Here is a 23,825-nt window from a genome sequence, read left to right as displayed (position 1 = left end):
TTTCTCTGTGGCCTTTCCTCCTTTCTAGGCCAGCATTCCTGCCCTCCCACTGTCCCCTGGGTCCTGTTATCCCACGTCTAGAGAGGTTTTCCCATCTGTACATATACTGGTTCATATAGTACATGTCCTGGGTGGTCCAGACCCACAGTCATGCACCAGATGCAAAGTCATCACGCTTGTTCCTTTGGTCTTCATTTAACAAAGCAATCTTTGCCTAGGAGTAGAAATGCTGCTCTTACAGCCAACCTAATGCTAGCAGAGATGGAGCATTCTTCTGCAAGAAGCAAGTGGTATAAAGTGTTATTTATATGATCTAATTTAATCCTTACAACAACCTAGGAAGGAACTAGATCAATTCCATTAATTAACTAGATTAATTCCACTTTGCAAATTAAGAAACTGTCTTGGGGAGGCTAACCTGTCCCGACATCACACACCTACCAATGGAAGAGCTAGAACATGAACCAAATGTGTCTAACTCCATAGACAAGATGATTGACACCTTTCTGTACCTGAGAAATCACCAGATGTAGGAGGGCGAGGAGGGGACTCATAGATATGCACACTGCGAGGATCCACCCTTGGAGAGTCTCATGCTGTAGGTCACTAATGGGGCTTGAGAGCGTTCTAGGGGATTCTGATATAAGCAGTCCACAAACCATACTTTAAGAGACATTCTTTTCTAACTTCATTTCACTGGGTCAGAAACTTCTACTGAGGCATAGCGTGTGCTTGGGTACTGACACTGGAGTCAGGCTGCCTAGGGTTCAGAACCTAGTGCAGCCAGGCATCACCTGAGCGGCCCTGGGTGATTTAGCCAACCAATCCATGCCTCAATCTATCTCCTCCTTTGCCGAAGGAAGATGATAATCCATCATATAGACCTTCTAGGGTTATGACCGAGACACTCTACTGAGGGTGAAGAGAGTGATAGGCATTTACACTGTTGACAAAAGACAGTGTGGCTCACTACCACTGCTTTCCACATCTCAAGGCCACTGAGATACGGACATCAAAAGGCTTTGAAAAGTGTAAAGGGGAAATGCCTACCCATTTGGTACTAGCCCTATGGCTGTTTTTTTTTTTAAGATTTTATTTATTTATTCATGAGAGACAGAGAGAGAGAGAGAGAGAGAGAGAGAGAGAGAGAGAGAGAGAGAAGCAGAGACACAGGCAAATGGAGAAGCAGGCTGCATGCAGGGAGCCCAGCATGGGATTTGATCCCAGGTCCCCAGGATCACACCCCGGGCTGAAGGTGGCGCTAAACCGCTGAGCCACCAGGCTGCCCAGCCCTATGGCTGTTAAGAATAAATGAGAAATTTCTATTACATAGAAAGCCCTTAATAGGCATTCAATAAATGTTATTTCCTATTCATATTAGCAACGGAGATCAATTTTATAACTTTCCATGAATGACAGCTTGTCTTCCTAGCTAGTCAACATCAATATGAAGTCTGGGGCCCACCGTATAGGGCTAGACACCATCCTCACTTACAAGATCTGGGGACACATTGTTCTAAACACAACGGAAGTGATGCTCCATGGGCTTTTAGGGGAACATCAAGGGAGATGCCACCATCTAACTGCACAAAATTCAAGGGCAAATGATAATGGTCAGGTTTCTCTTCCCAGTCACCGAATATGGTTCTATACCAGAAAGCAGTGGCTTGTGACCTTGCCTGGATTTAACGTCAATGGGTGGAACATGGTTTTAACAGTCTGAGAGACTGGGGTGTTGAGATGTGGAATTGCCTTAAAGCAAGAGAGCCTACAAGTTTACCAAGTTAAAACAAGGCCTTCGGGCTCACCAGGGAAGGAAACCCATCCCCATCCTGACAATGGTAAGAAATGTCACCCCCATCACCTGAGATCCTTTATCATCCTTAACAGATGAAACCATGCTTAGATTTTATAATAACAGTAAGAAAAACATTAGACATAAGATTTTTCGCACCAGCAAACTCAGAGGAAAAAAAACAAAAACTTGTGTCTGCAAAAATCAGTGTTTACTTTCCAGTGCTCTAAAGTCCAATTCTAAATTGGTCCAGAGTCATTTGGGAACCTTTGTGTTTCTTAAGGTTTTGGTAAATAGCATTTGGGGAGGTCAAGAGGGAAGCAGCAAATACCACCTGTAATCAGACGGAGCCAGAAGAGAGATTATCTTCTCCTTACCAATAAAAGAAACACTTGTCATCCAGGCTTAAGGAGTACATATTGGCAACAAGAAAGTTACAAAGACTGAGAACTACAGCAAAAATATTATTACAGAATTATATCTAAATCCCACCCTTTCGGTGATATTACAGAATAAACCAGGAGTCCGGTCCTGTGACTAAGCCCTGCTCAGAACCAAGTGTTGACCTTACAAACTCATCTCTAGCTGTTCCAGAATCAGTCCATGAACCTTGGTGCCACAAAGATGTGAAATGGGAAGTGGCCACGCTGCCTAGGGCGGAGCCATGTCTGTACCTGTCAACCCTCATACAGTAATTATGTCTTGATGATGAGACCTATGGAATGTTCTAATTCTCCCTCAAGGTATGGCGACTCGAGAGAATCAGTATAAGCTTGGTGAGTGTTTCGCAAATGTTGAGCTGCATCTGAATCACTGGTCGGTCTGGTGTGTGGCCCAAGAACTTGCATTTCTAACGAGGTCCAAGGGGCTGTGGCGGCTGCTGCCCAGGTGAATGTGCTTTGAGTAGCTCTGGCTTCGTGGTGACCACCTGCGTGTGATTCTGAGCAGAAGTTCCAGAATCCCAGTGGGGCCCCTGCCCATCTCTGCTTTTCCCACTACCTCAATCTTCTTCTCTTGCCCCCTCTGAAAGACGGAGCTCTTTGAAGGTGATCTCAATCTGTGTGATGAGGTTTGTCTTCCCACTTCCAAAATTGGATCCTCATTGCTGGTCACCCCTGCACGAAGCAACCTCACAGTTAAGTCCGTCTCCTGCCCAGGGCCTCACATGATCCTGGCTTCTGTTCTCACTCCCATGACTCCTCTGACTCTTGCCATCAGTGCTACGATTCTACCAATATTACTTCTGCCACCACAGCCACTTATTACCAACACTTCTCCCTGCCAGCAGCTGCTGAGCTTTGGGCATGCCGCTGGCTGGGAATGCATGGGTTGCAACAGCTGGGATGAGAAAATGGTACACATGGCATGTTCCAATTAAAAGCAAAAAAACAAAAAACTCCTGCCTCAAAGCCAGCATCCCTAAGAATGTGCTCCCTACCTGGGACTCACCTGGGAGCTCATGCAAATGCTGGTTCCCAGGCACATGCTGAGAGTTTCTAAGTTAGCTGGCATCAGTAGGGTTGACCAGCACTCCAGATGATTCTCACACAAGTACCAACACACTTTCAGCACTGATGGATTCTTTTTTTTCACTGTTTTTCGTGTGATAAAATACACAGAACATAAAATTGACTATTTTGATTATTTTTTAAAAATATTTTATTTATTTATTCATGAGAGACACACAGAGAGAGGCAGAGATACAGGCAGAGGGAGAAGCAGGCTCCCTGCAGGGAGGCCGACGTGGGACTCGATCCCAGGACCCCAGGGTCACGCCCTGAGCCAAAGGCAGACGCTCAACCACTCAGCCACCCAGGTGCTCCTATTTTGATTATTTTTAAGTGAATGATTCAGTGGCATTCCGTGCATTCACAATGTGGTGCAACCATCACCCCTCTCTAGCTCTAGAACTTTCCATCAGACCAAACATAAATCCTGCACCCATCAAGCAGTCACTCTCCACTTTCTATCCCACCTCAGCCTCTGATGACCGCTACTCTGCTTTCCATCTCTATGAATCTGCCTTTCCTGGATATTTCAATAAAATGGAGTCACATAGCATGCGGCCTTTTGGTCTATAAGCCTGGGTCAGCTTTGAAGTTGGGGAAGGAGAGGTGAAGAGTTGTTTTGAGTGTGATCTTTAACACCTAGACCTCACTGAAAATCTGATTCTATATTTTGCTGCCAGTTTGCTTTTCTACCCTCACTTTGGTCATCTAGCTGACTGGCAGCTGGTTCCCAAAGCAATTCCACGCTCAGTGAAGGGATCTCTGACCTCTCCAAGGAGAGGATTCAGCCCTTGTATCTATGTCATACCCACAGGCTCCTCTGACACCAGTTTTTCCTCTATCCCTGATGAGAACTTCCAGCTCACCACACTTGAGGCCTTTAAGATCACTCAGGGGAAAAACATGGTCTACAACATCGGATTTTAGTGGAGTTATTAGTCATGATTACCAATGACTACATTCTGCAGTGTCTTTTTTTATGAGATAATGTAAAAAAATCAGCTATAATACCATAGAAAGAACACAAAATATGGACTTATAGACTTAAAACACATGACTTTTCAGGTGTGCCTGAGAATATCTTTGTGCCTGAAACAAATAACCAGCTAAATGCATAAAAGTGGCCATACAAAAAAGTGATACTGCATTTTAAAAAATGATCTTTTAAAATAAAAAAAGGGAGGACAGAAAAACCTGGTTGCATACCCTGGTCATGCAATATATATGGGTTTCACATTGTCAAACGGAGATAGGAAGTTCCAGAAATCAATCCAGGTTTTGTAGAACCTGAAGTTTGTAAAATTTGGAGGATTCTCTTTAAGAAAAAGACAACTCTTGGAGGCGCCTGTGTGGCTCAGTTGGTTAAGCGTCCAATTCTTGATTTCAGTTCAGATCACGATCTCAGGGTGGTGAGATCAAGCCCTGTGTCAGGCTCCGCACTAGGCCATGAAATCTGCTTAAGATTCTCTCTCTGCTCCTCCCCATTCCCCACTCATGCTCTCTCTCTCAAAGAAAAAAATCTTTTTCATAAATTTTTCAAAAACATATGGGCTTGTGAACATATTGTCAGCAGGGCAGCATACGTGAGAGGTCCAGAGCATGAGTTTCCTTGGCCTCACAGTGAGCACACCCTGGTGAGGCTGATTTCATGGATGCAAAGTTCCTTTTTGCTAATAACCACGACTTCAAATATTTCAAATACGATGCTCGTATGCATCTGTAATGAAGCATCTGGATGCCAAAATCACTAAGCAAGCTAGGGCTGTCAGCTAATCATGAAATGCTCCAGAACACTATTCAGGTAAGTTCCCCTTTCACCATCAACGAGAGAATGACCTATCTTGCAAACTTCGAACATCCTACAACTTTTAACAGGTATTTGTTTTGCATTTTTGCTTTAACATTTAGATTTATTGGCACTAACCGAGCACCACATACTTGTTGTAGCCACTTTGACTATATCAACTCTGTTTACCCTAAAAGATGATGCCATGAGGTAAGGGGTATTATTATTCCCAGTTTTATGGATGAGCAAACTGAAGCACAGAGAGGGTACGGTCCTTACTGCAGGTCACACAATTTGTAAGTGACAATGCTACACGCCCGGTCACTCTGCCTGATTCCCCATGGACGCACTGCTGTGAAATCCAAAGTCGCTGGTCTGCTCATGCAGGGACTGTACCTTGCAAACAGAAGTAGAGGTCTGACCCAGGTGTGTCCTGGAACTGGTCCCTCTGTAACTCTGAAGTGCCCCTACTCTCTTCTGAGCCTGGTGCATGCCTCTACCTCTGCAGGCACCTATCCACAGGTGGTGGTCAGTCCATCTCTGAAGAACAAGCCCATGGGCCATTGGAGAGGCTCAAAAGGGATGGAGGCGGGGGGGGGGGGGTACCTGTCGAACGTGGGAGTATCTCCAGACAGTCCCACCAGACTCGGAAGAGACAGCCGTGATACACAGGCCATGGTCCCCCGTCCACTGCACGAGCCTGCCTGTCTGAAACCCTGCCCTTTGCAAACCTCCATGGAGAGGAAGGGAGCATGGTGAAATGTTCGTTGAAATAATACAGAAGCCAGCTATAATGCATATTTTATTCTCTGAGCAGCTCTCAGCTTTGTGACTTAAATAATGCATTTTCTGACTATGGGAGAAAAAAAAAAGAGAGGCAGGAGCAGAAAACTTCAAGAAGAATAGGGGAGATTAAAAAGAGATGTTTTTGCTGTGTGTGAAAGTGTTTTAAAGGCTATTCCATAGCGAGATCAAAGCAAGGACCAAAGAAAGCAAAAGACGAAAAGAAGCAAGAAAAGAGATGTGAGGCACAAAATACCAAAGTGTTAAACTAAATATATCACACAGAGTTGTGCATTCATAGAGGTGCTTTGAAAAGAAAAGCCATCCCTGCTTTCAATTCCTTTGTTAAGAAATTCCTCTCCTCTGCTTCCCCCATTTAAATTTCACCTTTAAAAAAAACCCTACAAGTAGCCCAAACCAACAGGGAAACATTATAATACCCATAGGGGGTGCCTCTAAGCTGCTGCCCCAAATTAAAAGAGTATTCCTCTATCTTGCACCATCAAAAGGCAGTTGAAAGTCTGGTATTTGCAGCTGATTCTAATAATAACATGTGAATTTAAACGATAAAATTTGTCTACAGGCTGCAGTGTGTTTTTCTTTCATTATGTTTCTTATTTACTGCGATATTGATTCTGGACACTCTGAAGCTGGCCAAATTTTTCCTTGAAATAGCAAAAGTCACAGTCATTAAGGGGGGGGGGGTGGAGAGCAAAACAGAACACCAGAAACGTGAAGCCCCGGAGAGATCGGGGTCACATCTTGGCACTGGGTCGCTGGAGTTTTCTTTAAATGCTGCCGCCAGCCAGAACGGAGGTCAGCCCACCCTCCTCGGGCATTCGGGGACTCTGCCTTCAGAGCCCTGGACGCTCCGAGGTCAATGGCAGTGTGGTCCTAGGCAAGGGCAAGGCGTCCCTCGTGCTCACACGCGTGGCCCACTCGGAAGCGACCCGCGGCACACAAGGGCTGTGTAAGGAGCGGCTCGGGGAGGCCGCGGAGCCCGCTGCGCTCTGCTGACCAGGAGGCTGCAGGGGCACGACAGAGGGGGACGGGGCACCTGCGTGCACGTGCATCAGGCCAGGCACAGCTGCGGGGAGGGGGTCGGTGACATGCCCGGTCGTGAGCTGCCGCATGACACCCGCGCTGCCTTGGCACCAACGCCTTCAAGCGTTCCCAGCAGCCTCTAGGGGAAGGACGCGTAGACCCCCTGAGGGCAGCCGCTGACTGTCCTCCCTTGGGCGGAAGGACAGCAGCGAAGTCAGTCACGACTGGCCCCCAGGCCTCCGGAGGCGGCCCTCCCGCCCTAAGGGCCGCGGCAAGTCGGGGTTTGCTCTAGGTCACTGCCAGTCTCGGTCCAGACCCTGCAGCACGGCCTGAGGCCCAAGAGCAAGCCGACCAGAGCTCGCAGCCACAGTGATCTATAGACATTCGTGTCAGGTACCCAGCTCATTTTTTTCCCCAATAAAATAAAGTTAAAGCTCCAACACTGTTCTTTGAAGAACCAATGTGCAAATGGCCTTGTGTGGCCTTCCTGATAATGCTTGCAGCCACCCCCAGGGCAGCCCTGCTCCAGGTCTCCATCTGGCCCTCTCTAAGGCTTGCTGATCCCCATGCTGCCCTGGGCTCTTCACGTGGCCCTGGCATCCCTCTCGCTCTGAGGTTGCACAGCACCACAGGCGGATGTCAAACACTCACCTGCTCACGCTCCCCTTCCTCAATCCTGTGGCCTGGCAAGGCTCCCTGTATCTGACTGAGACTCCCCGTCTCTCTGAAACCCCGATCCACCCATCATTTCTTACACGTGGAGTCCCAGCTGCACACTTCCCTCTGTGTGCCCTGGGCTTCCTTGCCTCTGTTTGGGTACTTCTTCCTCCTGTTGTTTCCTCCCATCTCCCTGTGTCCCAAATCTCTCTCTCATAGGCCCACTCAAGTGCCACATTTATTTCCCCACCTTGTGGGAACCCCAAGTACGAATCCTCAAGATACTGTCCACGATGTGCTTGTCCATCCAGCCCCCTTCCTTTCTGGAGCTTTCTTCCATGGTGACTGTGACATGGTGGTTCTGTGCATCACCCTGCCCTCCTAGCCACTCCTGGCAGGTCTAAGGAAGGGCACCTGACCCATACTAAAGCACTTTCCTTCCCTCGGATTCCACTGGAGAGATGATCCTGATCCTCTCCTAATGGCCAAAGCTGTGATTATAGCAACTTTGGGCCATCTTTCCCTCCATCTCTCCTGGCCCTGCCTCACTCTTGTCCCTGGGTTGGGTCAGACACTCCAGCATTCTTGTTTGGTTCACATGGATGCGAACCCAAGTTCTGACCATGGGGCCAAACTTTCAATACTCCCCATGTAGAACCAGGATAACCCCTGGTTCTTGTAGAACGCAACCGTTCCTTTTGGTGCCATAGTCATGGTCACCAAGGTTAAAACTAACTTTTCTTCCACTGGAAGCTGCGTTGGAAGACTGAAAGTTAATTGATTTTTTAAAAAGATTGTACTTATTTATTCATGAGAGACACAGAGAGAGAAGCAGAGACATAGGCAGAGGGAGAAGCAGGCTCCTCGCAGGGAGCCCGGCGTGGGACTCGATCCCAGGACTGCAGAATCACAACCTGAGCCAAAGGCAGATGCTCAACTGCTGAGCCACCCAGGTGTCTCGATCAGATTTTTTAGAGTGGGTGTCACATAACTAGAATGAACGACCAGAAAAGCTTGTTTGAACATGCATGTATTATAAGACCCAACAATTATGTTCCTGGGCATTTATCCCAGGAGATGAACATTTATTCTCACATCAATGTCTGTACACAAATGCTGATAACAACTTTATCTGTAAAAACCCCAAATGAAACAACTCAAACGTCATTCCAGAGGCCAAGGGGGAAACAAAGTATGAGAAAGCCATATCATGGAACTAGGCGCAGAAATCAAAAGGAATGAACTCTGTGCACACAGCAACTTGGAGAGATCTCAAGAGACACATACTGAGTGAAAAAGCCAACCACAAAGATTAGATACTGTATGGGTCAATTTAGAGAACGTTCTCGAAATAAAATTATAAGATGGAAAACAGATCAGTGGTTGTCAAGAGTTCGGGATAGGGGTGGGAGTGGGTTGTGGGTATTGAAGGATAACACGGGGGAGCTTTGGAGTACTGGCATAGTTCTGTACCTTAATTGTGTTGGTTACAGGGATGCACACCATGTACGTGTACGTGTAATGTGCTAAAACTATACAGAAGCACCTCCACACACACCGACACACACATGCATGTTCAGCCAGTGAAATCAGAATAAGGTCTGTGTATGGTACCAAAATCAGTGTCCTGGTCATGATGTCCTGGTCATGATCATGGACTGGAGCTTCGCACGACAGTAGCCATTGGGAGGAACTAAGTAAAGACACGGAAGACTTCTCGCATACTTCTGCAACTTCTTATGAATTGATAATTATTTCAAAATAGCAAGGTGCTTTTGTTGTCATTATTGCATTTTTTTTTCATTATTGAATTTCAAAGACAGTTGGCCTACGAAGAAGCTTTCACTGGGGTTCTCCCACTGTCGCCCGAGTAAAAATATACACTCCCTTTCCTAATCTTTCCTCCTCGCGGCTTAAAATCACACAGGATAAATGTAAATACACAATCTAGTTGTGATTACAGACCTACAACACAAATACTGTCACCTTACTGTGATCTGGTTGGGGACAAAAGCAAGTATTGTTTCTGGTTAGGAAGGCTCTCTACAGGCAGGGGGAAAGGCAGGTGATGCTCCAAGGAGGAAGCCTGGCCCGGCATGTTGTTGTGTGATAACAAGGTGTCTCCTGGCTACTTGACTGGGAGCCTCGACAACACAGGAAACGTGTTATCTTCCAGAAACACAGGACTTCTCCTATCCCTGCAATTATAAACCAACAAGAAAAGCAAACAATGCCAGCATGCTATCTCTAAAACTCCTTTTGGAAGTCCAGAGGGTGTAACCCACTCAAAAAAAGTTTTCTAACTCGAGCCATCCTGCTTCCAACCACTGAATGCATCAACCGAAAGAAGAGCCAGATCTGGTGCACTTGTCCCACAGGGAAACATCAGCAACCAGACAAACACACATCCTGGTCACCAAGACTCAAATGCTGATTACTGGAGCTTGGTGCTTTTTGAGATCTCAACCAAAAGAAGGACAGTGTTGAAGCCCAAATATATACAACGAGGCCAAATACAACAACTCCTGGGATGAAGTAGAAAAAAAAGATCTTTGCCCACCTGCAATTTAAATGAATGTAGTCAGCAATCACTATAACTCAGCAGTGTGCAGGGCACTGGGAACGCAGCAAGAAGGAGCTGCGGTTCTTGCCCTAAGGGGTCTTACAGTCCAGAGATGGGCAAATACACAAATGCAACTCAGCAGGCCCAGTGCTATGCCCATCTCCACACTAGGTGCCACAGCTGGGAAATCCAGGAAGGCTTCCCAGGGGAGGTGACACAGAAGTAGAGTACTAAAGATGGATCTATAGCCAGCAAATCAAATAATACTGTGAGCACACTCAATAGGAACATCCTTTATGATACTGCCAGAATTTGTACTGTGGGCTTTTGCAAATATGACCTCTAAACCTCACAATTTAAACCCTGCATAAAAGTCACTATTACCCCCAATGGACTCAAGATTAGAAAAGGTACGTGCCAAAAAAAATAAAAAAATAAAAATAAAAAAAATAAAAAAATAAAAAAAAAAAAGAAAAGATACGTGCCTTGGCCAACATCACACAGGATATATTTTTAAAGATTTTATTTATAGGAGAGAAAAAGCAAGAGAGAAAGAAAAAGCACAGCAGGGGGAGGGACAGAGAGGGAGGGAGGGAGAAACAGGCCCCCCCTGAGCAGGGAGCCCGATGCAGGGCTCGATCCCAGGATCCCAGGATCTTGACCTGAGCCCAAGGCAGACGCTTCACGGACTGAGCCACCCAGGCACCCCTCACACTGGATTTGATTCTACTTTTTTTCTCCATATGCTACTGCTTAAGAACAAAGAAGGTAATGAGGGAAGGTTTTAGAAAGTAGTTGAAAACTATTGATAAGACCTATTAAAATGTATTAAGGGTTATGAGAGTAGAAATAAAGAAGTCTCTAAAGTCATTTTAATATTATTTTAGTCTAATACTATTTCAAGCCATTAATATTATTTTGATGGCTGCAGTTACCCCTCCCCTGAGTTTTGAAGGCATGCTAAACTTCCACGGGAGTTTGGTAGGCATAATTTAAAAAGTGACCTCAGTCCCCTTCCATACCTGCTACTTCTATCATATTTCCCTTCCTAACGAGCAGCGCATATACGCATCCTGTCACTGGAGCCAGGACCCCTCTATGACTCCTTACTCTTCTTCACCTTCCTCCAAAAATCAATCAGTCCTCATGTGATTCAGTCTCCATGTTTCCAAATCTAAAGTATTTTCGCATACGAAAATAGGAAATTTCAAATCAGCGGTTAAATAAAGATAGATTATTGAAGAAACTGAGGTGAGCACACTGAGACAGGGATCTTTATAATGAAACTCTTACACCTGGACACAAAAATGTTTAAACCATTTGGAATTTAGTTTGTGGGGGAAAAATTATTTACCTGTAAGAAACTGTGAATATTTGTGCCATCTGGGGACGATGACTAACTTTCTTGCGACATCAATCAAAGAAAAACCTAATGGATTTGCCAATACAAAAATGTAAAATTTACGTTTGCCAAAAATACAGTAAACAAATTAAAATCAAAAGCACAAGTTGACAGAAATACCTCTAAGATGAATGTGAAAGGAGTTTATTTAATATATACAAAGTTCTTACAAATCAATAAGGCAAAGATAAACACTCCAGGGAAAAACAGAATAGGGAGGGGGTTCATCAACTTGGCAAATCTCTACAAAAATAAAGACAGTTAAATATATAGTGAAATAAGTCAATTGGAGAAGGACAAACATTATATGGTCTCATTCATTTGGGGAATATAAATAATAGTGAAAGGGAATAGAGGGGAAGGGAGAAGAAATGTGTGGGAAATATCAGAAAGGGAGACAGAACATGAAGACTCTTAACTCTGGGAAATGAACTAGGGGTGATGGAAGGGGAGGAGGGCGGGGAGTGGGGGTGAATGGGTGATGGGCACTGAGGGGGGTACTTGATGGGATGAGCACTGGGTGTTATTCTGTATGTTGGCAAATTGAACACCAATAAAAAATAAATTTATTATAAAAAAAACATGTAAAAGCTCCCATCATCATTAGGATTCCAAAAAAATGTAGGTTTAAAAGTATGTCATGAGACGCCTGGGTGGCTCTCAGGGGTTGAGCATCTGCCTTGGGCTCGGGGCGTGATCCCAGGGTCCTGCTCCAGGCCCAGGATCGAGTCCCACATCGAGATCCCTGCAGGGAGCCTGTTTCTCCCTCTGCCTGTGTCTCTGCCTCTCTCTCTATGGTTCTCATAAATAAGTAAATAAAATATTTTAAAAATATTTTTTATTTTTTTAATTTTTAGAAATTCTTTTTTATATTAGAGTTCAATTTGCCAATATATAGCATATCACCCAGTGCTCATCCTGTCAAGTGCCCCCCCTCAGTGCCCTTCACCCAGTCACCCCAACCCCCCCCCACCTCCCTTTCCACTACCCCTTGTTCATTTCTCAGAGTTAGGAGTCTCTCATGTTCAGTCACCCTCACTGATATTTTCACTCATTTTCTCTCCTTTCCCTTTTATTCCCGTTTACTATTTTTTATATTCCCCAAATGAATGAGACCATATAATGTTTGTCCTTCTCCAATTGACTTACTTCACTCAGCATAATACCCTCCAGTTCCAACCACGTGGAAGCAAATGGTGGGTATTTGTCGTTTCTTTTTTTTTTTAATTTTTATTTATTTATGATAGTCACACAGAGAGAGAGAGAGAGGCAGAGACACAGGCAGAGGGAGAAGCAGGCTCCATGCACCGGGAGCCCGACGTGGGATTCGATCCCGGGTCTCCAGGATCGCGCCCTGGGCCAAAGGCAGGCGCCAAACCGCTGCGCCACCCAGGGATCCCGTATTTGTCGTTTCTAATGGCTGAGTAATATTCCATTGTATACCTAGACCACATCTTCTTTATCCATTCATCTTTCGGTGGACATTGAGGCTCCTTCCACAGTTTGGCTATTGTGGACATTGCTGCTAGAAACATTTGGGTGCTGGTGTTCTGGCGTTTCACTGCATCAGTATCTTTGGGGTAAATCCCCTAAAAATATATTTTAAAAAAGTATGCCACTTCTCACTCATCAGAACAGTAAAGATGAAAAGGATAGAGTCTGTAGGATACAGAGAAAAGACACTCTTATATCCTTCTCATGGAACTGAACCACATATCTGGAGAGCAATTTATCAATTCATATTGAAAGTTCTTAAAAATTAATATGGAATTTTGGGGATAAGAAGATGAATTTAACTCATGAATCTGAACTGCTTCTCTACTCACAATCACTGAAAACCACAGTAGAGGGATTTTTAAGAACAAAATAGGATAGACCCACACATACCCTTCTAAGAAAACATGAGAGGAGACACAGAGCACAATATTGGGGAAGCTGTGATTGGTAGAAAGCACACAGACAGTTGTGTGGCAACTGACCCCAAGCTCACTGTGGGAAACAATGAGATTCAACTCAATTTACACCAGAGAATCCTCGAGAGGCAGTGAAGGCAAGAGCACCAGGCCATTTGCAAGGGAACCAATCACTAGACCCCCCCATCCCTGCCCCATGCCCCTGCCCTGCGACCCCTCTGCTGTCAAAGCCAACAGTGATCATGAGCAGACAACAGGCTCACTGGACCTCGGGGGGAGACCTCTGATGTGGGAGACAGAACCCAAACAGCAAAAAGCAAAAAAAAGCAACCGTGCAGGGAGAAAAACCAAAAAACAAAGCACAAGACAAAATATTATTAATATCCTCCAGGGGATAAGAAAACGTATTGCTTCTATTAAATAAGAACAATATGCTATAAAAAGGAACTCTCAGAGAATAAAAATGAGCACTTGGAAGTTAAATCATGATAGCAGAGATAAAAAAAACTGAATAGAAGAGAAGGAAGATAAAATTGAAGAGAACAAACAAAGCAGGACAAAAATATAAGGAAAGATAAGGCGGCAGAGAAAAGATAAGAAAATTAAAGGTTCCACCCAAGAGGCTTAATAATGGAAAAATGGGGGAAAATAGCAGAATAATAGGAGACGCTGAAATAGAGAACTGAGAAAAATGGGGAGGGATTATCGATGAAATATTCCAAGAAATCTTCTGAAAACTAATAGACATTCGATTCCAGATTGAAGCCACTAAATGTAGCTTAAATTAAATTAAATTTAAATTAATTAAATTAAAGCCCAATGAACAAAAACTGACCCACACCAAGGCTCATCATTGTGAATTTCAAAAGTCAGGGGACAAAATGAAGATTCCACTGGCTTCTGGAAAAGAAAAAACACAGAAAGGATCAGAACTCAGAATGCATTTGGTTCTTTTAAAAAACACTGAAAGAAGATAATGAAGCAAAAGCATCCAAATTCTGAAAGAAGGTGATATCTATCTCAACCAGGCCATCAATCACATAGAAAATTAGGATAAAGCTTTCTTCAGACATGGATGATCTCAAAAGAGTTTATCTTCCTTGCAGTCCTTAATGAAGCTGCTAGCTGTTGTGTTTCACCAAAATAAGCACGGAAACCAAGAAAAGCATAGAGTCTAGCATAGGAGAGGGGTCAAAGGAGGTCCCCAGGAGGAAGGTAAGGAGGGACCCCCGGTGACAGTGATGTACAGCCACCACGGCCAACTGTCCACCGTCGACTTGAGCCAGACCCATAGAGACCTGCCATTATGCTCTCTCCTGCAAACATACCCTATTTTTAAACTGAGGATAGATTGTCTGAATGACACAAGAACTTTTAATATGAGTTGATAAATTGTTCTCCAGATATGTGGTTTTGTCCCATGAGAAGTATATTGTGTCTTTTTCTCTGTATCCTCAGACACTGACTCTTACTAATCTTTGTCATCTTTGCTGATATGATGAGTGAAATGATGTCTGAATAAGGATAGATCATCCCCATTCCTCCCTATAACTGGATATCCTGGCCACAGGCTGACAAAATTTGTGCTCTCTCTCTCCACGCCTGCTGCCTGGATCTGCTGAGGACATTCATTTCATCCCTGAGACATGGTCTGCTTGGACCTCCTCCTAAGAGTAGTCCGTGTACCTTGATGAGGTCACAGGAAGGAAACAAAGAGCAGGCATTCCTCTTTCTAGATTTTTGCCTTATATCCAGCACTGGTCCACACAGTAGCCTGCCAGATATCCCCACTGGGGTGAGCCCTGTGTTTCCCCGAGCTCACTCAGGACTTAGCTGTCATCTCCCAAAGAGCCTTTTGTAAACAATTAGGATTAGCACATGGGTCAACGCTCTTGTTCCAGACGTGATAGGATATCAGGCATTTGGTAAAAAGTACATTTCTAGAAATAAAGGAACCAGGAAAACTGAGCAAGAAAAATAAACAAAAGGCATCCAGATTGGAAAGTAAGAATAAAATTATCCTATTTGAAAATGACATGCTATTCTACATAGAAAGCTTTAAAGAACACACACACACACAATCAGAGCTAATAAATGAATTTAGCAAGACAGAAGAACACCAGATCAATACAAAAAAAAAACCCAGCTGCATTTCCATATATAAGCAATGAGCAGTCCAAAAATGAAATTAAGAAAACAATTCCACTTACAACAGCATCAAAAATAATAAAATATCTAGGAATAAATTTAACCAAAGAAGGCAAGCCTTGTACATTGAAAACTACACAACATTGCTGAAAGAGATTAAAGAAGATCTAAATAAACAGAAAGATTCCATATCATGGATTGGCAGGGTTAATATTGCTAAGATGATAATAAACCTCAAATTGACCTATGGCTTCAATGCAAAACTTGACAAAATTCCAACTGCCTTTTTGCAGAAATTGACACACTGGTCCTAAAATTCAAACATCAACACACGGCTCCCAGAATGGACAAAACAATCTTGTAAAAGAAGAATAAGTTTGGAAGACTTATCTCCTGGTTTTAAAACTCACTATAACAGAAGAGTTACCAAGATAGGGTGGTACTAGCCCAAGGATAGACACATAGATGAATGACATGGGATTTTAAGTCCAAAAATAAACCCTCACATTTTCAAGGCAGTTTATTTTTGACAAGGATGCCATGATCATTCAATGGGGAAAGAACAGTCCCTTCAACAAATGGTACTGGGACAACTGAATATCCTCATGGGGGGAAAAATGAATTCAGATCCCCACCTCAAACCATATACAAACCATTCACAATGGATATAGAGCTACATGTAAGAGCCAAAACTATAGGACACTTAGAAGAGAATACAGATGTAAATCTTTGTGACCCTGGATTAGACAATGGTTTCTTAGATATGATACCAAAAGTTAAAATACTCAAAAGGAAAAATAAACAAACCAGACTTCATGAAGATTAAAAATATTTGTGCATCAAAGGACACTATCAAGAAAGAGAAAAGACAACCCACTGAATGGAAGACAACATATGCAAACACATTTGCAAAAAATACTTACAGAATATATTCACTAAGAGTGTGTACCCAGGAGACATAAGCAATTACAACTTAATGCTAAAAAAACAAATAACTCACTTTAAAAATAGGCAAAAGATTTGAATAGACATTTCTCCAAATAAGATAGACTAATGGCAAATAAGCACATGAAAAGTTGCTCAAAATAATAAGTCATCAGGGAAATGCAAATAAAACTACAAGCTATCACCTCACATGCACAGGGTGGCCGTAATTATTTTTTAAAAAGGAAAATAACAAATGTTGTTGAGCATGTGGGGAAACTGGGACTTTCATACGTTGCTGGTGGGAATGCAAAATGGTGCAGCCACTGTGAAAAAGTGGGGAAAACAGTCTGATGCTTTCTCAAAAAAAATGAACCATGGATTTTTCACATGACCTGACAATTTTACTCCTAGGTATACACCCAAGAGAACTGAAAACATGCCCACACAACAACTTATACATGAACATTCATAGCAGTATTATTCCTAATAACAGAAAAGCAAGAACAACCCAAACATCCCTCAACTGATGAATGGATAAATAAAATGTGTTAGATCCACATAACAGACTATTATTCAAACACAAAAAGGAATGAAGTAGGGAGTCCTTGGGATCAATGGTTGAGCACCTGCCTTCAGCCCAGGGCGTGATCCTGGAGCCCCGGGATCAAGTCCCGCATTGGGCTCCCTGCTTCTCCCTCTGCCTGTGTCCCTCTCTCTCTCTCTCTCTCTCTCTCTGTCTCTCATGAATAAATAAATAAAATATTTAAAAACAAAACAAAACAAAAAAAAAAGGAATGAAGTAATGACCTATGCTACAACCACATGGATAAACCTGGAAAACATTATGTTAAGCGAAAGAAGCCAGACACAAAAGGCCACATACTGTAGATTTCATTGATCTCAAATGTCCAGAAAAGGCAAATTTCATAGAGATGGAAAGTATCTTGGTGGTTGCCCGAGGAACTGGGAGAGATGGTTAACAGTTTCAGAATCTCTTTGGGGTGGTGAAAATATTCTGGAATGAGGGAGTGCTTGTAGGTACAAAATACCGTGGATATAATGAAAGTCACTGAACTATATACGCTTTATAACAATGCATTCTATGGTATGCAAATTATAATCTCAATTAAAAGTAAGGGAAAATGATAAAGGATGGCCATGACTCAGTGAGTCAAGAATCATGATCTATATAATTCCATGCACCTGAATTCCTTCCCCCTCAGCATCTCAAATAAAGATCAAGGCAAAGAATGCTGAGCACCTAAGCAAAGAAGTGGCTTAGGACATGGCCAGGCAGGATCATGTTCAATGCTGAGAAATGGCACAGAGAGAATGAAAAGCCTTCCAGTCTTCGGTGATGAGAAAACTGAGAAGAGGCAAAGCCCTTCGCTGACACAGGAGATAAGAACAAGAAGCAGGTTTCCAAGGCCAAGAGGGGAAGCTGGTCACTGGACAGACGGAGCTTATGGTTCAGAGGGACCCTGAGCCAGCAAGGAGGCAGAGGACACAGGTCTGGGGCTCAGAGGAAAGGCCAGGTTGCCCTGCGTAGGAAAGATGGATTTGGATGTCGTTGAGAGCGCGCACACGGGGGGAAGTGCCCGTTGTGTCCTGATGGACAGAAGCATGAGTGATCAAGCAGGAGTCAAGGCGGAGGAGACAGTGGTGCTGGGGCCTCAGGAGGAGAGAAGTGCCAGGAAGGAAGCCACCAACTATGCCCGCTGTGGCTGGCTCAGAACAGGAAAGTGCCCACTGGATTGAGTGAGCAGTGATCACTAGCCAATTTTGCCCAAGTGACCTCAGTTTAATGTACACGAGCACCAAGAATTGCATCTTACTTTAGCTTAATTTGGGCCAATGTCAACATTCAACCCAAATGAAAGAAATCACTTTTAAAAAACAAAATCCAGATGACTCGGTATCTGTGTACACAAACAAGTCAGTGTCTTTTCCTTATTTATCATATTTATTCACACATTCCCTGAGCTAGGATCTTTTTCTTTCTTTCTTTTTTTTTATTTAAATTTTTTTTATATACTTATGATAGTCACAGAGAGAGAGAGGCAGAGACACAGGCAGAGGGAGAAGCAGGCTCCATGCACCGGGAGCCCGACATGGGATTCGATCCCGGGTCCCCAGGATCGCACCCTGGGCCAAAGGCAGGCGCCAAACCGCTGCGCCACCCAGGGATCCCTCTTTCATTCTTTCTTTCTTTCTTTCTTTCTTTCTTTCTTTCTTTCTTTCTTTCTTTTCTTTCTTTCTCCTTCCTTCCTTCCTTCCTTCCTTCCTTCCTTCCTTCCTTCCTTCCTTCCTTCCTTTTCGTTTTCCTTTCCTTTCTCTTTTTTCTAAGATTTTTTTGAATTTATTTATCAGAGAGTAAGTGAGAGAGAGAGCACAAGCAAGGGCAAGAGCAGAGGGAGAGGGAGAAGCAGACTGCCCTACTGAGCAGGGAGCCCAATGTGGGGCTGGGTCCCAGGACCTTGGGATCATGACCCGAGCTGAAAGCAGACCCTTAACCAACTGAGCCACCCAGGCGCCTTTTTTCTTTTTCTAAAAAAGTGTTATTTTTCTTTAATGTATATGATAGTATAGAGATGAGAGATCATAGTTCCCACCTGAGCCAATCTTGACCAGCCTGAGAACGGGCCCCTCTACCCTCATGAAAATAATGTTTACAGATTTTATTTATTTATTTAGATTTGTTTATTTTAGAGAGAGAAAGAGACAGAGTGTGGGGGAGAGGGGCTAGGGACAGAATCTCAAGCAGACTCCTCGTTGAGCACAGAGCCAGACAAGGGGCTTGATCCCACAACCCATGAGATTGTGACCTGAGCCAAAACCAAGAGTCAGATGCTCAACTGACTGAGCCACCCAGGTGCCCCAGATCTTTTTTAATAAAAGGATAAATATTATGTTTCACAGTCCATGGGGGAGACAGGAAGAACATTAACTTGTTTTTACCATAGGATCTTAACTATGTACACATGCATTTAAAAAAGGGGGGTGTGGGGGAATGAGCACTTGTCTCTAGGTAGTCTGTATAGTATTTGTATTTTTCAATTACAAGTACCTTTTGATACATTCAAATGTTCCTGCAAAGGGCATGCATTACTTTGAAGATCAGAAAATGTGGTAAGGGCTGGGGGGAAAAATGGTTTAATCACACACAAACAGAAGGTAAGACGGGATAATATTAATGTTAGATGAACAAAATTCAAGGCAAGAAAAAAAAAGTATGCTTTTAAGATAAAGAGAGCATTACATAATGGTGACAACCACCACTAATAATGAAGCCACGAAGATCCAGATCTACAGTTACCAAAGAAACTGACAACAAGATACAGAAATCAAACATTATTAGGAAGATGGGAAGGACTAGTCATTGTAGGAGGAGATTTTAAAACACTATCATCAAAAAGACTTAAGAAAATAAACTCAGACTCTACCTAAATACACAAAATTGATGTCTGGCAGGAATTCAGTTCCATGATTACAGTGTGTGGGGGTCTTTTCAAGTGTATATGGAACATTTACAAAACTCGATAATATTAGTCACAAAGAAAATCTCAACAAAGAAAGAAATCTGAAGTTCCTGTTCCAATTAAAGAGAAGGCTCTTCTGGCCTGGAGAACACAGAGAGGCTAGAGCCAAGGAAAAAAAAGAGGGAACCAGAGTTAATATAGTCCACTGGGTATTTGGGGGGCGGGGGGAGCAGGGACAGAAGAGGGTGAATGGGAATTAGCCTTATGGTCAGACTGGACTGAATACCTGTCCCACCCTGTTTCTCACCCACTAACCAGCTTCATTGAGAGCTGAGATGCGAACCACTGAAATGGCACTTAACTCAGTGGTTCTCAGCGTGAGGTCCCTGTACCACCAGCATCAGCCCCACCTCGGAATTTGGGAGAAATGCAAATTCTCCGCCATACTCCGGACCTCCTGAAATGGAATTTCCTCCAGGGAGGATGCCTTCCCTTCCTGGTCCTACTTCCCCATGTCCCCAAAGGCGTTCTCTCCCCATCACACATCAACCAACACACTCAAATCTTTTGTCTCAGAGTGTGCTTCCAGGGGAACCCAAAATAAGACATCTCCCAGGGACCATGGCTTGGGTTCTGGTTGAGACTGGCTTGTACTTCCAGGTCTTCCTCCCTGGCTGGGCCCTGCCAATATTTCCTCAGGGGAGGGAGCCCCACTGGTAGTGAGTCCTCATCCCAATTCAGCCCAGAAGAGACCACTCACTTTCTTTTCTGGATTTGCTGCTCTTCTCTGCACTGCCTCTAGCCACAGCCCCCACTGACCCTTTGCCAGCCCTGTTTCTATTCATTACTCACTCCAGGCTGGACAAGGCTCATCAAATCCAAGTCCCATCCAGCACTGGGAGGCCAGCTGTGCAAGACACGGGGGCACCACCTGCTACGTGCTTCCACAAGGGAATGGCAGCACAGAGCAAGGGCCTTGGGAAGGCGGCAAAGGATCCTCTGAGGAGGGCACACATCGGGGACACCTGGGGAACAACTGGGTGGACTTAGACCAGCAAATGAAGGGCACATAATTGGGGGTTCCTGTGCTGCAGCAAGAGATCCACAGTGGGCACACAGGGAGGCTGCAGGGAGGGCTCTGGGAACCACATCAGGGAGACGTCAGGGCTTCAAAGAGCTGAATGAGCCACATTCACACAAGAAGACTATCAGTATCTCACAAGACACTACATTATCTACAGATAATGAAATGGCCACAGGTAAAAAGAGAAAACTAAGGATGTGAGAAATACAGCAAATGACCCATCAACCCTCAACATCTGGAGGCCCCCGAGAAGGCAGCACCCCGACTGGCAGACTGCCCAGCCCAGATCCCCTGGAGCCCTTGGTGTGACAGCCAGCCAGCACGGAAGGGGCAGCGGGACCTCTGGACCTGGGCCGAGGACAGGTGACGGGCTCTGACCAGAGCTCCTGAAGGTAATCAGCCTTCACATAGCGTTGTTCCTCCCCGGGAGTGCACCCGGGGTAATCCTTCTCTCCTCAGCACGCTGAGAGCAAGGGGTTTAGCCTGTCCCTAATCCTTATCCAACAGATAAGCCCCCTTGGCCTGAGCAGGCACACTGGCTGGCTTTCCTTTATGTCCTCAGCTTGTGGGGGTTTCTCCCTGCCATGAGCATAGTGCATTTTGGAGGCTAAGAGCCAACACAAAGGCACAATTAGAAGACCAATCTCCCCACCACCTCTCGCCTTGACACCAGCCTTCCCCTACTTGTCTCTGAGAACCTCAGAGCATTTCTGTTATTGCCACCCAACACGGGCTTGTTTTTGATTTTTTAAATTGAGCCATCATTGCCTACAGGGCTGAACTCCGAGGCGCCTGTGCACACCGCTCATTTCTGAAACCAACGATCATTTTGGGTGCAGCGGCCCAGAGGGGCCTTCGGATGCCAGCTGAACGGCTCCCATTGCAGGACGCTTTCACTGTTTATTATACCTCCTGGCAGTGGGGTTGGGGGGCGGGGAGTGTGGGCAAATTCAGCCCTTCAGTGTCAACTTCAGTGTCAACATGTTTAGGTAACATGTAGGGAAGAAATGAGTTTAGACATGAGGCTGGTCATTTATCCTTAAGAGCCACGAGGACGTGCAGTCTAATGGACCAGCGTTGGCCCACATGTCTTCCTCAAAACATCTCCTGCTCCCATTGCGCAGGGGACAGGATGCAACAACACGCAGGCTCGCGTTACAATGCACGTGGCACTTCCCGGCTACTGACACCGTGCATGGGCATGTCCCTCCCCCAGACAGCTTGGCCACCCCTTACCTTCGTCACTGTTGTCGTCCACCAGGATGATTTCCTTCAGCAGGTGTGTCGGTGTGTGATTGACAGCACTGTGCACGGACCGCAAGATCACCGACAGGGCCTCGTTCACGAAGATAAATATGATGGAGATCTGGGGCAGCTCCTTGGCGTACTTCAGCTCCTTGCACCTGCGGGCAGAGGTGGCAGGAGTGGAGTCAGAGGAAGGAGGAAGGCAGGGGCGCTGTGGATGGACACATGGACATGGCACACGTCCTCACAAGGTGTGAATCCCTGGGTCCCTCTTGGCCCCTCTGGGCTAAAACCTTAAGGGATTTGGTCCCAATTCTCCCAAACTTACCACTCCAAAGGAACCAGAAGCATCTCCCAGGTACATTTACCGTATCATGGGCTGCCTATGTGCCTGTACACACCACCCGATCCCACCTCAGGGCCCGCCTGCCTGACTCCCCATTGGGCGCCTGCATTTCCTGGCCTGGAGCCTACCTCACTGCCACCTAAGCAATCTCCCTGCCCCCATCTGCCAGGAGCTGATGCATAAATACCCAGCTGGCTCACCCCAGGAGCAGGTGGACTCAGAGGGTGGTTTACACTGACTTCCAGAGACTTCCCCCCCACCCAGTGGGATGAAGCTCCATCATGCACAGGGGCAATCTGCACACTGCATCATTTAGGGGTGCCTTCCCTTCCAGGTCCTACTTCCCCATGCTCCTAGTGGTATTCTCTCCACCTCCCAAATCAACCAGTGCACTCAAATCTTTGTCCCATGGTCTGCTTCTGGGGGAACCCAAACTAAGACATGTACTGGAGACCCTGCCCTGATATGCACATGCCAATAATCCTAATCAAGGGAGCAGGCCTTCTGCCTGCATAGGACCGTGTTGCCTGACACAGCCTGACCTTGCGGGCAGATGGGACCCCCTGCCTATGGGGTCCTCCTTCATGGCAACTCTCCCATCTCTGAAAACAGGGAGAAAGAGAAGAGAGTCCTCTTCACACAGGCTGGACACGGGGGTGTAGAGCTCTGGCCTCCCTAGAGCTCCCAGCGACACGAGAGGTGGTTTAATGCCCAGGGGACATGCTCTGCAGGCTCAATCACAGGAGCACTGGCGCCCTGTCCCAGGGGGACTGGAGAATTTGGTCCTGTGCTCAGGCTGAGCCACGGTGGGAATACCGAGCGGAAACTGCGCAGAATGGAAGGGCAAGCTCGGGCATCTCCATACATTCTCCTCCTCCTTGCGTGAGACTGAACAATACATAGCACACATGTTAGAGGAGGAAACAAAGGAAACTAGGTGAAGGAATGCAGTGGGAGGGGAACAGCACTGTGGAAGGAGCCAGAAAAAAAGGCTGTTTTTTATGCGGAACAGCTTGGGCTGTGTCAGGCCATATTAATCATGCAGGCAATTTTCGGAAGAAAATAAAGTTTTGTTACAATCTACATTTGTGTCTCCTGGAGGAGACTGTCCAGGGATCCATTGATCATGGAGCCTCATTTTTACC

The 23,825-nt window shown here is 45.2% G+C and overlaps 1 protein-coding gene across 1 annotated transcript in view; it reads right to left on the bottom strand.

Annotated features, from left to right (window-relative positions):
* GALNT17 (polypeptide N-acetylgalactosaminyltransferase 17) overlaps positions 1–23,825 on the bottom strand; it is a 437,005-nt gene that overhangs the window by 214,637 nt on the left and 198,543 nt on the right. Inside the window, exon 3 of the mRNA XM_055340858.1 lies at positions 22,326–22,492. Within this exon, the coding sequence (XP_055196833.1) occupies positions 22,326–22,492 (167 nt within the window). The remainder of the gene's footprint in view (positions 1–22,325; positions 22,493–23,825) is intronic.

Source organism: Nyctereutes procyonoides, unplaced genomic scaffold, assembly GCF_905146905.1.
Source record: "Nyctereutes procyonoides isolate TBG_1078 unplaced genomic scaffold, NYPRO_anot_genome, whole genome shotgun sequence".
In the NCBI taxonomy this organism is placed as follows: Eukaryota; Metazoa; Chordata; class Mammalia; order Carnivora; family Canidae; genus Nyctereutes; species Nyctereutes procyonoides.
This window is presented reverse-complemented; position numbering and strand designations above follow the sequence as displayed.